Below are 16,328 nucleotides of genomic sequence, written 5' to 3'. Positions count from 1 at the left end.
AGCTCGCCTTCCCTCAACAGGGATTACCTCAGGCACGCAGCCCGCCGCCTGCAGACGCGCGCGCTCGCAGCCCACCACACGACGGCAGCAATGTAGCCGCCTTCCCTAGCGGCACGTAATGCCTGAACGGGACAGCCCCGCCGCTGACGCCTGTGATCGGCTCCTCTACCGACACGGCAACGGGCACCCAGGGGCCTGTGAGGGGCCAGCGAGGCACCAACGACCACCACAACGGCTGCTGCCTAACGGCCGCCCAACTGTCGCCTAACGGTCGCCCGCGCGCCACGAGCCACGCCCTCACCGCCCCCTATAGGCGGAGCGCGAGGCGGGCGCCGCGCTGTGACCAATGGGGCGGAGGGAGCGCGAGGAGTTGTGGGGCGGGTAGTTCTGGCGGTGGCGAGCGCGGCGCAGAGTGGCCGTGGCAGAACTACCCATCCCGGCGCGCCCCGCGCGGCGCCCTGACCCCACGGCGCGAGGGGCGGGAGGCGGTGGCTGCGCCGGGCGCAGCAGGAAGGCGGCGGCTGAGGCGGCTCTGGGGCCCGGACGGCGGCGCGGCCATGAGCTCGGCCAGGGAGTCCCAGGCGCAGCACGGCCTCAAGCGGGCGGCCTCCCCCGATGTAAACAGGCGCGGGGCAGCGAAAGGGAGGGACAGAAGGAGGAAGGAAGAGAAAAGAGGAGGAGGCCGCGGCTGAGCCCAGCCGCCATTTGGGGTGGGGGGTGCTCGGCCTAGTCTGGCCTGGCCGGAGTTGCGGCCGTCGCGCCGCGGGGTTTGGGGCTGCCGGGGCGGTGGGAGGGCTCTCGGCGGGAGCGCGGGCCGCGGTGACGGTGCCGGTGCCCGCAGGGCTCGAGCAGCTGGGAGGCGGCGGACCTGGGCAACGAGGAGCGCAAGCAGAAGTTCCTGCGGCTCATGGGAGCGGGCAAGGTGAGGCGGCCCCATCTCCCACCCCCTCGGGCTTCCGCTGGGGCCTCCCTGCGCCGCGGAGCTGCCGCGGGATTCGGCCTCCTTCCCCCGTGCCCTGGCTCTGCCTGTGCTCAGGCCACTGGGGGAAACAGTGCTGAGACGTATGTAAAATATATATGTACATTATATAAATAATGCAGCTTTCCGGAGGACTGAAAGCAAAGGCTTTTAACCCCTTGGCAGGGGTTTATTAAAAAGTTATAGTGGATTGCACCTCAGGAGTTAAAAATAACAGATGGCCAGATTATTTAAAGGGAAGATGCACTAAATCCATTCTCTTGTCAGGATTTCTGCACAAGATTGCACAAAAATATAATGGCATTTTTTTTTTTTCATGTACGGAGGGTAACTTTGACATTGCAACTTTACTTAAATAATCCTGAAAAAGAAGAAGAATTTTACTTCTATCTGTTTATGTTGCTAGAATATTCTAAATTAAAATGCTGTATTAAAAGGGTGGAAACTAAAAACTGACTAGAGGATAGAAATGCAACACTGCCTTAAAACATCCCACTACCACCAACTGCAAGTTCTGCGTGGATACTCACTGTGGCTGTTATGCCAGGTCTTGCCTCTAGGGATACGTTTGAGAAGCCTCCAGGATGTGGCCAACTTAGCAGTATGGAGATCTTGTGTGATGCTGGGAACAGCCTGTAAACAGGATTGTGTACATGTAAGCTGCAGAGGCTGAACATAGCATCAGAGAAATGGACCAGAAAAAAATGCTAAACTGCCAGAGTCTAAATTCACACACTTACACGCCGTTTTATAGTTGACTGACATACCAGTATGGGTTGATGACTTTTTCCTTAGAGTGGGAACAAATGGGAAGGAAAGTGGAACCAGTTTGGGGCATGTGGGAAGAGTAAAGAATATCTAATGGTTGGGGTTTCTTTTTCCAGATAATTCTTTTGCATACAGACCACATTTGTTAGCTATTGAAACTTACTGTCTTACAGTTGGTTGTCAAGGTTTGACAGCAGACCTTTTCTGTTCTGAGATTTCCAGAATGTTGGCAGAGCTGTCAGTGCCCCCTAAAGCTCCAAAACAAACTGCGTTTTCTTTTAGAAAGAACATACTGGCCGCCTTGTTATCGGAGATCACAGATCGACCTCTCACTTCAGGACAGGTCAGTTTATCCAATAGTTGATACAAGGTTGGAAATTAAATACTTATTACTTCTTGGCTCTTTGAGCCTCACGTATATTTTTGGGAAGGATTTTGAGTTTTTTGGCTGAGGCTGAAGACAGGTCTATTTCTTTTTAGACTACTGGCAAACAGCTGTTGCTGACTGATTTTACTTCCCTTCCAGCAATGTACCTGTGGCGGTCAGCTGAACTTGGGTACAAATGCTTTGCAAATTAGGGTCTATGCTGCCTCCGTCTTACTCTATAAATGAACTAAAATAGTATTTTATTGCTATTGGGACCTAGGAGTGTCCTTGGAGTGATGTATCTTCATTGTTGCCAAGTATGGCCACCTAAACCTCTAACATCCTTCTGTGTGAGAGGGAGCAAGGCTGATTTCCCCCCCTCCTCTCCCCATCATCCACAGTTCTTTTGATTACTTACTGAACAGATAATGATCTCTGCCTCACAGCAGCAAGGTAAAGAAAATAAAAACACCTGCAAAGTTATCTTGGTAATTGGTAGTATATTGTAATGTAATGTAATTAGTAGTTGATGTCATGTAAGGTATGACCACAATAACTTATTTCTTATCAAGTTTGCTCAGGTAATAAGTCAAAGTACACTAAACTTAAACTGTGCCTTTGAGTACTTGAGAGCAGCTTTGATAAAGCTGTGAAGAAGAGTAACTGCCAGGGTTCCAGAAAACTTATTTCCCCAGTATGCTCCACTAATAATTTTTTGTCCGGATATCAAAACAAAGAAACAAAAATCTACCAGAGCAAAACCCCAGTGAAGCCTGAGGATCAGTTCCAGGTTCTGTCAGCTGCTGAGTGATTCAGAATCATTTCCCTGTGTCCCTGTGAGTTTTCTAGAAAGGCGACGTTTTCCCTAAAGAGTCGTAAGTGTTCTGTACTGCTGTACTAGTAAAAGGTCAAGATGCTGCTTTTTCAGCAACAGACTACCACAGCAATTGTTTTCTTAATGTTTCCTTTTTTTTTTTCCAATATGTCTTTGCCCTTCTATCATAACACACAACTCTGATTTCCATTGAACAAACATGAATTTTCAATACAAAGTTTCATTTTACAAAGGTGCAAATTAGAAGTTAGTGTTGTAAGCCTGCAGGGGAAAAAGCGGAGATTCCTACCTTAGACAAGGTCAGGAAAATCTCAGCTCTTCTAAGACCATTAAAAATAACGCTCCTTTATTTGCTTACTGACATAAGTAGCAACACAAGGCCTGTTAAGTTAGCTGGTGTTGTGCTAACTAGACATGGAAATTAGTTTTCTTGCTAGTGTCTAAAGAAAGACAGAAGTAAAGAGCTGTAGCTTCTCTTCCTGAAAATTCGAGATGCGTAAAATAGTCTCAGATACAGCTCTAAAACAAGAGCACCAATATTGTCCTGACAGCTGCTGCTAATGATGCTTTAGAGCATGCGCTGTACAGTAAAAGTCAGAAGCTTTCTCTTTGCTGTGACAAGTCAGCATTAGCAGGAAGCACAGAAAAGTTGTAATTTTGAGCTTTTGCTTGTTAAGTAGAAAAATACACCATGCATAGTACTTCCGTCTGATTGTGTCAGGTCTTAGTAACATGCTGTCCCATCTTTGTATTAGAGCAACTTTACTGGCACCCTTTGCCTATAAACCTGGTGATTTGTATATAATTACAGTAGTCAACTCTATAGTTGCCCAGCAGGCTAAATTTAAACTCTTTTACATATATAGCAATGAACTTTGAAAGTCTGGTGGCTTTGTATAATTGGATATCTTTGTTGATTTGAATGAACCATAACCAAAGTACCCTGGACATGCAGGGGAAGAAGACAAGAAAATGAATGAAGAACTAGAGTCTCAGTACCAGCAAAGCATGGACAGCACGATGTCTGGGCGGAACCGGCGCCACTGTGGACTGGGTTTCAGTGAGGTACTAAGTTGTTTAGCCACTTAATGATTTCTCCCGTGCTTCACTAGATGATACATGGCTTGAATGTTTAATGACGATGAGTAGTAGCAAACTTAGGCAGTTTGGGTTAAGGCACAAACGTGCTGCATTCATTTGATTTGTTTGTGTACATTGTGGTAAATATTTAAATGTCCTGAATGATTAATGTTTCTCATTGTTCAGAGAAGTGATATGACATGCATAATGCTGCATAGTAGTCAAGACAGATTGGGACAGAAAGTGACTAATCTATTAAATCAGGCTCTTGACAGGGAATACATGGGAAGGTAAGGTGACCACCTACACTGTCACTGAGAGCTAATTAATCTGTTTTAGCTTGTACTTTCCACAGCAATAGAGGAGACAGAGCAGGGAAATTTGCTGTACAAAGAGCTGGAGTTGTTCATTAAGTTGCCACCTGACTGGTCATATAGCTACAAGGTATAGGTGGACAAACAGAAAGAGAAGCGTGAGGGTAAACGAAAGAGGTTATTAGGAGGCTACTTCATCTGCAAGTGGAAAGGTGAACTAACAATTTTTTTCTAACTTAGCACTAACTACTGTAAAGAATATCAGCAAAATGTTTCCCAGTGGAGTAAAAGAAACTGTCTAGTGCCAAGAATTCATAGTATTATGAACAGAGAGGCTTTGTTCTTTAGGGGCATGAACAAAAGTCCATGTCAGGGCTGTCCTTGTTGGCAGCAACATCACTGGATGACTCTCCAGCATTCCAACCACAACATTGTAATGTTATATGCTAAACTTATTTCCAAAGATTAGTAGTGAATATGAATTTTCGAAGATCTTGGCACTTAGCTTCAGTACGTTTCACTGACAGATAGTCAAAGTGACATGCCATGATCAAGTCAGCCAAAGTAAAGAATTAGTGAACTGATGGATTCTGAAACTCTTCAAATTCATTTAATGGTATCTTCAGGATTTCTGTTGCAACTGAATGAAGGTGTGCCTGAAGAATCCATGGATGTTATATCTAATACTGCTGAACACCTCACTAGAGTTGTTTTCCGTCTGATAATTTGACAAACATCTGTGTTTAACAACACATCCCACTTAAATATTAAAATGAAAGCCATTAAGCAGAACATTCTCACCGGACACTAAAAGGGGTTGCCAGTACCTAATGGTTTATCTATCTCATAATCTGAATTTCTAGTTTCAGGATGGTGATGACCAAGAAGAGGGAGTTGGAGACTCCTCTGACCATGAGAGTTCAGAGGATTCTGAAAGTGGCTCCGAGTCTGAGCAAGAGGAATCTGCAGAAGAGCTACACACTGCTGGAAAACATGAGGAAGCTGAGGTTCCAGAAAACAAAAAAGAAACAAAAAGCAATTATAAAATGATGTTTGTTAAAGCCAGTGGTTCATAACTGCAGATGTAACAGCTTTGTATTTAAAGTACAGTAAGCCTTATTGTTACAGTGCAAAGTGGAGGACTGCTACAGCACAAATATTTGTATTATGATTTTAAGAAGACCCTGTTAGATGACAAAAGGTAGTATTTGCTTTCAGTTGCCATGGATAACATTTTTATGGGCACAGTGGTATTCCTGTTTTTTTGTAAAGTGTATAAAGTACTGGATGAAGAAATAAATTCTTTTTGTTTCTGCCCTATCTCTGATGTTATCTAAACTCTCTCTACCCTTATTCCATGTCAGATCTTATTAGTGGTTTCTTTTAAGAAATACCCTAGTCTTTAATTTTTAAATATAATAATACATGTTAATTACTGGATGTTTACTGTTGATTATTGGATGATTAGTTCTAAATACGAGTATCAGCTCTGTTCTGTGTTGTACTATAGTTTTAAACAGTGATTCTGTCCATAGGTGCTAGTCTTGACAAGGCCTAACAGCAGCAATCACTCAGTGGTGATATTGCTGTGTTCGGCTGTGGACATATACAGCAGTTTTATGGTAAGGCTCTAGGAGGTTTTAGAAATACGTAATACAACAGAAGGCACTAGCTGCTTGAGTTTATTATAGTACTTACAAAGCTGTAGCTCTTTTAAGTATTTCTTACTAGAAAAAAGTGATTTTCTGAATTACTGGCTTAGTGCTGCAAACCTTAAGTCGATTTTAATAACTCCTCCGGAAGAAACTAGTTTTCTTGGACAGAAAAATATACTTTAATAAGGGAAAATATAAGTAATTTAGCTTTTTACAAATAAGAACTAAGTATGCAAGCCCGCTTTTCTTCCCTCACCACAGTGGATATCTAGAATAAATTACTACGACACGGTTCCACTTCTCAAATTTATATGCTTAAAAGGTTGAGAGTCCTACTAAGCCTGCCCTGTTCCTCCAGAAATGTGCAAGTTCTCATTGTAGTAAAGCAACTAATAAAATCGCAAAATGTTGTAGACTCTGCTGCTTCAGAGTACAGACATAGCAATTGCCTCTCCTTGCTGAGAGGACGTAAGTCAAATCTGTACCTCAAGTACATCATCATTCTTCCACAAGCGAGTTTTAAGAAGTTTAGGGGGAATCTTCCATTTCTGTACACGATGATACACAGATTAACATTCACAAGTCAACTTATGTGAAAGCTGCATGTAAATCATGTTAACCATGATTTACAATCAATGTAATTATGTTAAAGATTTACTGAACATAAACAGTGCAGCATCAGATAGGAGGGTGGACTTGAAGTTAGTTACATTTTGGAAAAAATAAAAGCAATATAATTTTAAATAAAAGCTGACTACATCTTGATTAAGGTAACTTGCTCTTCTGTATTTACTTTTTCTTTTTTTTTCCCCAAAATAATTAAGCTGTTTTTCTTTAAGAACCACCTTACAGCAGACACTGAAGTTGAGTCATTTGTACTTCTCTCATGAGAATTTTTCTTGTTTTCCTAATATTCCAGATATCTAATACATATATTAAAAAAATATTGTTCTTGAATTAACCAAGGAAAGGAAACAGTTTGAGAGCTACTCTATCACTAGGAAAATGTGCAAGTATAAAAGCTGAAGAAGGGACAGTCTGATTCAAAATCAGACTTTGGATTCATTGTAAGTCTCTTGGAGAGTACTTATTTTGAAGAGAACAGTTTTGGTAAAGCCTTTAATATCTTTAAGATGCAGCTTTAGCTGAGGCCTGAAACAAGGGTAGTGTGAAATCTGAAGAAAACCCCAGTGAGTAAGAATATAAGAATACCTGTGTTACAACTCAGCAGTTGGCTTCTTTTTTCCCTCAATTTAAAATTTCTAAAAACTTCTTAAAACCTTCTTTCTTTAAAAAAAAGACATTGCAGAACAAGGTTATTTGTCAAATACAGTAGTTCAAATGAGGTTCATCCCTTGAAGACAGGATGAGACAACCAAGTAATCTGTACAGTCTTTCCCATTCTTTTCTTCCCTCCAAATTTTATATTCCAAGCTGATTCATTTTCCTTATAGATTGAGATCAATTTGTCCTATTCAGGACAAAAGTTGTGCATACATCAGCATCTCAGTTAACTTACTTTAGCCGTGATTGCTGTTTTACTATTTCCTGGAAGGCAATTACAAAATTAAGGTTTTGGCAGAAAGAGCTGCCATTCGCTGACCCCTCCCCTTCTCTGTCTCAGCAGTGAAGGCAGTGCTGCTCTCACAACCCTCCTCGCTGCTCACACAGCTTCAGCACGCATCTAAACTGGGATTCCCACTTCTAAAACTTGGTCCATGGCTTTTGTCATTGCAGAAACACGCTGCAAGACAGGGGGCCTTGCTGCCCTTCCACTAGTTTCTAAGGAAGGGCAAGAAAGAACTTGACTGGGTGGCTTTTCTGCCCAGTGCAGCCCCCCTAGAAAGGCACAGGAAAAGCAGACCCACGTTACAGTCTCTGCAGGGATCTCTGCCCCACAGCACAGGGTACCACTTCCTCTCTGCCCTGATCCGATTACAGCCTCTTGTCTTTGTCAAGGGATTTTACCTTTAGTCTGCAACAGAGATTAACAGATAAAAAGTAAGCTAAAAAGCAATTAGAATAAAAAGTGAAATTAAACTATTCTAATAGCAGCTCTTCCCAGAAAAAGTCAAAACAGTGTTAACTTCCATCCCCCAAATACCTTACACTAATCTAAATATCAGGAGGTTTGGTCCACTCATCTCTGATGCTGAACAAAAAAGAATCTCAAAATAGGAAAAAATTCCACATAATCACATCTGCTTCAATGTAACATTCAGAAATGGATTACCAAGATCCACAAAGCAACCTCTCTCCAGGACATTTCTTCATACATGCCAGAAAAGGCTAATTTAATTCTGCAGATTCTGCAATTAATCCAGGAATCAGTTTTACTAGTATTTGGTATAACAGCTTCAGCCTTAATGGCATGAATAAAAGCAGAATTAATACAGCTCTCACACTGGAGGCAGAGAACATAGAGGAAAACCAAAGCTGATCTCTCCGCTGATTCTGTTGTTAGTTTTCTGCTTTTTAGGCTGGCAAAGGAACTCCCAGAGGTGACAGCAGAAAATATAAGGAGCGGCTGAATCGGAAAGAGGAAAATGTATTTGTCTTTTCAAACAAGATCTGGCCACTGAAACTCCGTAACTCGGAGACCAGCTCACTTCCACTTGTTCCAAGAAACAACTGATGCAAATTAGATTTGTCAAGAAAAAGGGCTTGTATAACTTTTCACCTGTTCCCAAACTGAAATTTATCTTTATTTACACAAAGGTTCCTACATTATCAGCATTAGCTAATATTTTCCAAATACTCTCAAAGCATGTGTCTTTGCAAGACGGAAAGCACTTGACCAAGCCTGTGTATGCCTGTGCACAGTGCATTTCCCTGTAGAACAGGGCAAGAAGAAAACCACTGCAACCCACAGGTCCTGCGGTGACAGGAGAGGAAGCTTCTATGCCAGGTGAAAGATCTGTTTCTTTCTTACCATGAGGCATGCAGGAGTTTCTGAGGCCAAGGAAACTGATCTAGGAGGTGCCCTGTAGCTTTATACAGCTGCTTGACAGTTTACTTTCTCTTTTTTCCCTGAAGAGGAAGCTGACACCTTCATTCCTGAAGCACAATTTATGGGCCAGCTTCAAAGCTATAGGTCTAGGGCTGTGGTTGGGGAATTCACATCAAAGATGATGTACGCATGTTGTTCTGATGTCAGAGCGGACGTTGGTAGAAATCTCTGCGGATTTACTGCAGTCCCCAGAACAAGGATTAAAATATGCACTGAAGCTGCCTCTGTAGACTGCAGGAGATAAAGAGAATAAGTGGCAGTACAATATCTCATAATCAAAGCCTGGCAGAGTCATTTGCATCAGTTTCTCAGAAGCTGTCAGGGGATTAAGAGAAGGGACATATGTCAAGGTACTGCCACTGGCGGGGCAAAGAGCAAGTTGGTTTTATGTTTGTTCTGAAGACTGACACCCAAGCAGGTATTTTTCTCAGGAAAAATGTAAAGTAATACAAAGGTACTGAGCATCACTCATGATGGACAGCTAAGAGTTTCCTCAGCTTCTGCACCAACATGAAACAAAACACTCACTGATTTGACTTATTTCTGAAGCACAGAAACAGGTGCAGAATAAGGTCAGACCAACAGTCTGTGCTATTATTTATGCATCTCCATTATTACTTATGGTATCCATAGCTCAAGAAGATTTAGTTGAGGGGGGAAAAAAAAAGTAACAGATGACAAGAGAGTTTTTTCTATCTTCAGTCAAGTTATATGACAGTTATATACGAAACTTAGTTCTTTCTAACTGCCCAGCTTGCTCAACAGTAAGTTTTTTTTAAACCATTCTCATAATAGGTAACTTCTTCCAGAGATTTTCAGGTATCTTTCTATATCAGGTGAGCAGTGCCCTTTCTAAACGTGGTAAATCAAACCACATTAAAGACCACAGAAAAAGTTGGACGAACTCTTAAAAAAACACCCCTAACCGCTTCATTTCATTAAGGTTATATCTTGCATAATCCATCAATTGGGACTTCAAAAAAAACTCAAAACCCCTCCTGTATCTCAAGAGATGAGTCAGAAAACAATGTAAAAGCTTTTCTCAGCTGTGGCACTAGAGACAGAATCCAGCCAGCCCCAAACCCCACACAACACAGCAGAACTGAGACAAGTAACTGGAGCCACCTCAGGCTCCTGGGAAAGCTGTTTGTCTGGAAAAAGGGGTCTTGTTTGATACAAGCTATTCCTAACTGGAAAAAAAAATCACTTAGAAGTACAGGGAAGCACAGCAGCACGCAAGGAAGAAGACAATTCCTACTATACCCAAAATACTGAGTCATCAATGATTTCTCCTCTTTACCCTCCAGCACCATGAATACTTCTACTCTCACTTATCCCATTCAGAGAGTGCTTTTTGTACTAGGATGGGGACTCACATTCTGTCTTGCCACGTATTCCAGCTCCTTCAATCTTCTTACGGTTACACTCCACTCTCATCCCCACCTTACTTGATCCTGGTTGCGGATACATCACTGCACTTATTTCCTAGAAACCCACTACTCACCTTTGTCTTCCTAATCTCTTCCTTCCTTCCTTCCTTCAGTACTTATGCTATAGCTTCTGGTAAAGAGCTTCTAACAGGTAACAAGAAAACGTTGTTGTCCTTTAAGCTTGTATAACAGTTTTATACAGTTTTTGATAGTTGCTCAGTAAATGATGTCCACGTGTTTTAGCTTTCTTCTCTGGAGGCTGTTGTTTCCCCAAGGCAACAAGAAACACAATACTATTAGGTAAACAACAGGTAAACAGTACACAAACAGGCTATTCCATACACACTACTTTCTGGTTTCATTTTGTTTTATAGTTAACACTCAAAATTCTTCTGCCATCTCTTGGTAATTTTATGGTAGGTTTTATAACTTTACCTTCCTGCTAGGGTTACCTGTAGCTTAACATTCAAAATATGGCTGTGGCATAGAATACCTCAACAGACTTGTATTAAAAATGCTCTTTAAAATTCCAAAGCTTTGAACTAGAGAAATCTCTCAAAAAGTTTTCATGGAAAGTTCATCTCAGCTGGTTTAATTCAGCTCCAGTTAGATGCACCTTTTCAAATAATAGAAAAAAGTGTAACGGGGTCAGACCCAATCAATACAGTTGTTCAAACAGAATTTCAGGCACTGTGATGTGTGTACATTTTGCGCTCTCTCTTTGTAGTGCTCCACTATGAAGAAAGGTTGCTTTTGCTAGTAGAGCAATAAAAGTCTTAGCCTTTTGAATAGAGCCAAATAACCAACCGGGATGTTTACTAGGTGTGAAAAATATAGCAATTTTTTTATGTCTTTGCTGAGCATGTCTTTGTTCATTTTATAACTACGCAATACATACAAACATGCTGCACAAGCCAATATTTTTAAATACCCAGACATAAATCAGAGGAGTAAAGCATCAAACAGATCATGCCTTGGTTATCTTCAAAGTTTTGAGACTAAATAAATCTGGTCTTTCCTTCATATAACACCCAGAAGTTAATTGCTGCCACACGTGAGATAGATACAATATTTTACAGAGAAGCCTAGACACTGATATAAAATAATATACATATATCTTAAGATCTGGAAATTAGTTAATTAAATGGTGCGGGTGCAAAGATAACACTGTAAGCAATACCAAAACGCGCTGGGAGTACTCGCTTGCTCAAAACACCAACTTCCAGAGGCTGCAGGCTACTCCAGAGCACCTCACTTGACCCTGGACGTTTTGGAAATAGCAGCTCAGATCTGGTAGTATCTTTCAGAAAAACAGGGAGAAGTGGAAAGGCTTCATGCAAGTTCAAAGAAGTTAACACAGTGGTATGTATGAATATAGGCTGCGGTTTCAGAAATGCACCTACGCTGTAAAATTTTTATAATGTTAATGCAACAAACGGAAAACATTGTCCAGCATAAAAGGGGAGAATTCAGTCTGTACAATGTTTGCTTGGTATAACATCACAAAACACCACGCAAGAACTGCTACAGCTTTCTAGTATATTCCTCTTTCTTTTAGAGCCACTTTGACAGAAGAAAAAAATGCTACTTTCTGACAGAAAGCAAATTAAGCAATGCTTTACTCTTCTAGCACATTCTTCTAGTTTTGATATTAGGGCAGTAACGTGTAACACCTACAAATCAACATTTTGATTCCAAAGAAATCAACCCAAACCGAACTCTGTTATCTTCAAATAATTACAGATAATCTTCAGTTGCACACATCCAGGCCTGCAGAAAGATGGTCCCTGGAGAACAGGATTACATACATTCCAGAAAACATTTTGGAAAAAATTTATTTTGTCCAAAAAAGATACCAGATAATGTATCAGATGTGAGATACAAGACAGTAAGGACAGTATTGTCAAAGTAGTGTTTAGCACACAACTCTGAAAAAATTCTCTGTTTAAGAATAAAGATAGATTTCATCAGTTTCCATGATATACTTACATATAAAAAAAAGAAGAATTAGCGTACAGGAAGCTTAATCTAAGTCCTATTGAAATCAGAAAACTTCAGGGATTCGAACCAGAGCAGCACAAAATGCTAGAACAGCACAAAACTCAGGAATTTTAAATATTATGACCCTTATAAATGTATGAATGACTTTTTAAATATATGAATGGTAATTACAAAGTAGACAGAGGCAAAAGGGAGTTATGTTAATATTTTAATCTGTACATATACCATTTTCCAAACTGTTACATTTTATTTAAATTAATGTTTTCCTGCAAAATATTTATTTTTCAAAACTTTTTATAAAGGCAAAAATAAATCATTATTTTGGCAAAATGTTTCAAAGTTGATACTGGCAGTATTGAGGTAAAATATATTGCATTAGCTAAATATATACTTTTAAGAATATTTCTGAGTAGAGTGTTAATATAATATGATTCATCTTACAGTATGAAACTTGAAAAATCAATCAATTTGAAGGGTGTTGTAACTATTATTTGAATATAGCAAACAAACACATTAATGTTTTCCCAAAATACTGCAGAAATATCTCAGACATCCTTATTCAGAGCTGAACTCAACTAATAATTACATATTATTGGACAATTTCTTGCATTCAATGGGTCCATTTTTTTTCAAGTAAAGGAATCACAGCAATTCATTTAATCTCATTTTCTCCCCATGTAGCCACCTCACTCTTTGCCCTGAACATAAGCAAAACACTGTATATGGAAGTTTGGCAAAAGTCAAGCACCACTGAATTTACACACAAAATTAGCAGGTGCCACATTACATTAGCTTCGCAGTTTCCTGGATAAATACTAGGTAATACATCATATTTCATTATTGAAAAAAATCAGAAGAAAAATATATATTTACTAGTAAAACAACATATGCTATTACATTTTATTGCTTACTTCACATATTTTAATTAAAAGGTTTTTTTTTCCACATCTCAACTTTTATGTAAAAATATAATCTGTTAGCTGTTTGTTACCGAGAGGAGAGCATTACTGTCAGAGCAGCATCACACACTGACAATGGCAAGTTATTCATTCAGGATCAAAAAGGAAGCTGAGTTAAAACCAAGTGTCATCACGCCTTTCATGGACAGTTTTAGCTATGCAGGGTTAGTGACATTCATAAACCCATGCCAGAAGTTCCTTGCAGGGTACTGTTTAACGGACCAAAGAGCAAGGGATTAACTCCAGAAAATATCCCTTCCAAGCCCCTCTTGCAGTGAACCTCTCGACGGAGTTAGCTTTACCCATATGCTATAAAAGTGCTTCTAGGATTGTTCAGTTTGCATTTCTTCATGAAACTTGGCATTGTGCATCTAAGCCTGAGGGGGAAGTAACAGCATCTTGTAACATTAATGTAAGTAGTTTCTCTTAAAATGAATTCAGCCCTTGATTAAAAAATTCTAAAATATATTCTGTTCTAAAAATACACTGTCAGTATCTTAGAGTTTGTTGAAAGTGCCATTTAGTCATATAAAAAGTCTGAACTAAACTGAAGTCAAAATAAACTGATTTGCGATTTGCTTAGTTTTCATAGAAAATCCCCCTGTCATTCTCAGAATACGTGTTCAAAAGTACGTGTGGTGGTCGGCTGCTGAGTTTCTTCACAGAAAGCTGGCAAAGAGCTTTTCTTCCTTCCATGTAGCGTCTCTAGGTGAGTTTTGCTTTGAGTCTTACGTCAATGCCCAGTTACTGCTTTGGCTAGTATGAAGTAAAATGAAAGGTGGTTAAAAACGGAAGCGAGCATCCTAATACCAAGTAGCAAGCACTTCCAGGAAACATGTTTGGTGTTAACGCCTTCCGCGTTTGACAGGACAAACAACTAACGCAGACACATTCAGGGAACAAGTATGACACAATGCCACTGAGCTAATGGCCAAACTACTGCCTCCCTTGCACACTGCTGAAGTTGCTGCAGCTTTTCCTTGACAATTTTCCTGAAGAAAATGTAGGGTTTGCAATATATATGTATACATATGCATCTATGTACATATATATACACGTGATAGACATTTTATAAGGGCAAGGAAATTAAATTTATTTTTAATAAAGCCTCTGTTCTACTTGAAATGGCAAAACAGAGACAAAAAAATCTTCTGTTAATGAAAGAAATATTGCACACATGAAACAGTCAAAGAAAACATTGCAAAATTAGTTTAAAAAGGTCTAAATTTTTAGCTCACCTTCAAAAAGCCTCTAGTGTTAGTTCAAGCGTAAGGTTCAAGCCCGTAAGAGAAACCTCTGCTTGCAATGACTTTCATTTGTTGACACATCAGAGGTTCCTGGGCACAGGCACATGCCATGCACAGGCACAAACCCCTACGCAACAGCCCCTTACTCTGGGCACAGCAGTACCCAAGTCTAGTGATGAAAACCTGGCCCCAAGCTACCAGGAGTGAAGATGCCTTCCTTCCTTCTTTCCTTCCCTCCCGTGAACAGTGGGGCAGGATCTTATCCGTAAAGCCACAGTGGTTACTTGAGGACTTTTTTAGCTCACGTGTTAGCTCATTAGAAGCAGTTATTTACTACACACTAACAACATTTTCTGCTTTCTGAAAACACATGCATGCATACATTTGGATCTAATTTAGGGCTAGTTAAGACGTTAAAATTCAGCAAGTCATAGCAAAGACACAATGGCAAATCAGACATGCCAAGAGCAGTTAGTTCTTACTTTTAAGGTGTTTAGACAAATGTGTAGTGAAATCCATTGCTTAAGGGAGAGTGAGGTGGTTGTGGTACAGAAGGTGAGGGTGCTTTAGATGGATAGGTCAACTGCTGAGCTAGAAGGGATCACACACAGGAATTAGGCAGCACAATCAAACATACATATTAAAACAGAGCCACCTTAATTTTTATAACCACATAGGAAATCTGATTAGTAATGCAAGAAGTGATACACTACTTTAGTTACATGGAACGCAATTTAAACAACATTTCCACCAGCTCTTTTCTCCCCTCGTCAGTTGCATTAAATTGTGCAAATAAACATTCCAAATCAAATGAGAAAAGCGCAACCTATATTAAGATGAAGTTTTACTGCAACATTAAGGCACACAAAACTGATACACTCTAATGAAACTCTGCTTTTAAAAGAGGAAATTCTGGAACAGCACCTACATTTGCTAGTTTTGTTTCAACATTTCACTGAGCTTGTACAGGCTTTCAGGATTTCATTTATAATACTCCAATAAACAGAAATAAAGATGATATATAGGAGACCACAAGATTAAGAAACAATTTACAATGTATATAATATTCTGAATTCAGTGTACAATACAGTAAACACATCTTCTGACTTATGCATGAAATTGCAGAATAAAGAATATAACAGAAAAATGACGTTTGTTTATAACAGAGCAATGGTATAAAAAACACGGAAAACGGGATTCAAACGGAACTCGACTGTAAGGTCTGCTTTCTGCATTTTGGCAGAACAAAGGTTTATCTACTCCCAAACAACAATTAGGGAAGAGACTTTTTGATACTTTTGTATCTCATTTTAATCATTCAGAATCATGATATGATCTCTATTTAGAACAGGGATTTCTTACTAGGAATGGAAGAAGCTTGAGATGTTGCTTTGTAGGGGTCAGATCAATGTACAATTTATATTAAAGGTGCTACCATAGCACCCTGAAGCGTGTCAATTGCTTCAACAAGAAAACAGGGGAAAGTAAAATTTCAGTCTTTTCCAAAGTAACTTTTGTACAAAATCCGGACATTTAGTTTTGGATTTCCGATATAGTCTGCTTGGTCGGTAGGGAGAAATGTTGACAATGCAAACTTTAAAAATCTAACTATAAATATAACAATGTGAATGAATTTATTGATCTGTAAAAATCAGAATAACTGGGAATGCACAATTAGCTGTG

At 40.0% G+C, this 16,328-nt stretch overlaps 2 protein-coding genes across 2 annotated transcripts in view; one reads left to right on the top strand and one right to left on the bottom strand.

The window, feature by feature from the left end:
• The first annotated feature begins 481 nt into the window (after positions 1-481).
• Positions 482-5,663, top strand: CUNH11orf58 (chromosome unknown C11orf58 homolog). Its single transcript, XM_088533820.1, has 5 exons — positions 482-617; positions 842-922; positions 2,030-2,090; positions 3,905-4,014; positions 5,207-5,663. Exons 1-5 carry the CDS (start codon positions 558-560, stop codon positions 5,417-5,419), a joined length of 525 nt encoding a protein of 174 aa, XP_088389946.1. The 5' UTR covers positions 482-557; the 3' UTR covers positions 5,420-5,663.
• Positions 5,664-13,644: 7,981 nt separating this feature from the next.
• The window catches only part of PLEKHA7 (pleckstrin homology domain containing A7), a 113,774-nt gene continuing 111,090 nt past the window's right edge, over positions 13,645-16,328 (bottom strand). Inside the window, exons 29-30 of the mRNA XM_088533848.1 lie at positions 15,128-15,236; positions 13,645-14,154 (exon numbers count right to left, since the gene is read on the bottom strand). Of these exons, the coding sequence (XP_088389974.1) occupies positions 15,139-15,236 (98 nt within the window). The 3' untranslated portion in view covers positions 13,645-14,154; positions 15,128-15,138. The remainder of the gene's footprint in view (positions 14,155-15,127; positions 15,237-16,328) is intronic.

The sequence above is a fragment of the Tinamus guttatus genome, unplaced genomic scaffold (genome assembly GCF_059628265.1).
Source record: "Tinamus guttatus ecotype Peru unplaced genomic scaffold, ASM5962826v1 Tinamus_guttatus_pri_ptg000524l, whole genome shotgun sequence".
In the NCBI taxonomy this organism is placed as follows: Eukaryota; Metazoa; Chordata; class Aves; order Tinamiformes; family Tinamidae; genus Tinamus; species Tinamus guttatus.
Note: the sequence above shows the minus strand (reverse complement) of the source record. Positions and strands in the feature narration are given on the sequence as shown.

Bases quoted from the DNA above. Each gene is read 5' to 3' on its own strand.
- CUNH11orf58 (XM_088533820.1), top strand. From the start codon at position 558: ATGAGCTCGGCCAGGGAGTCCCAGGCGCAGCACGGCCTCAAGCGGGCG. The intron at 923-2,029 runs GTGAGGCGGCCC...GTTTTCTTTTAG, and splicing joins GGCTCATGGGAGCGGGCAAG to AAAGAACATACTGGCCGCCT. The intron at 2,091-3,904 runs GTCAGTTTATCC...CTGGACATGCAG, and splicing joins GACCTCTCACTTCAGGACAG to GGGAAGAAGACAAGAAAATG.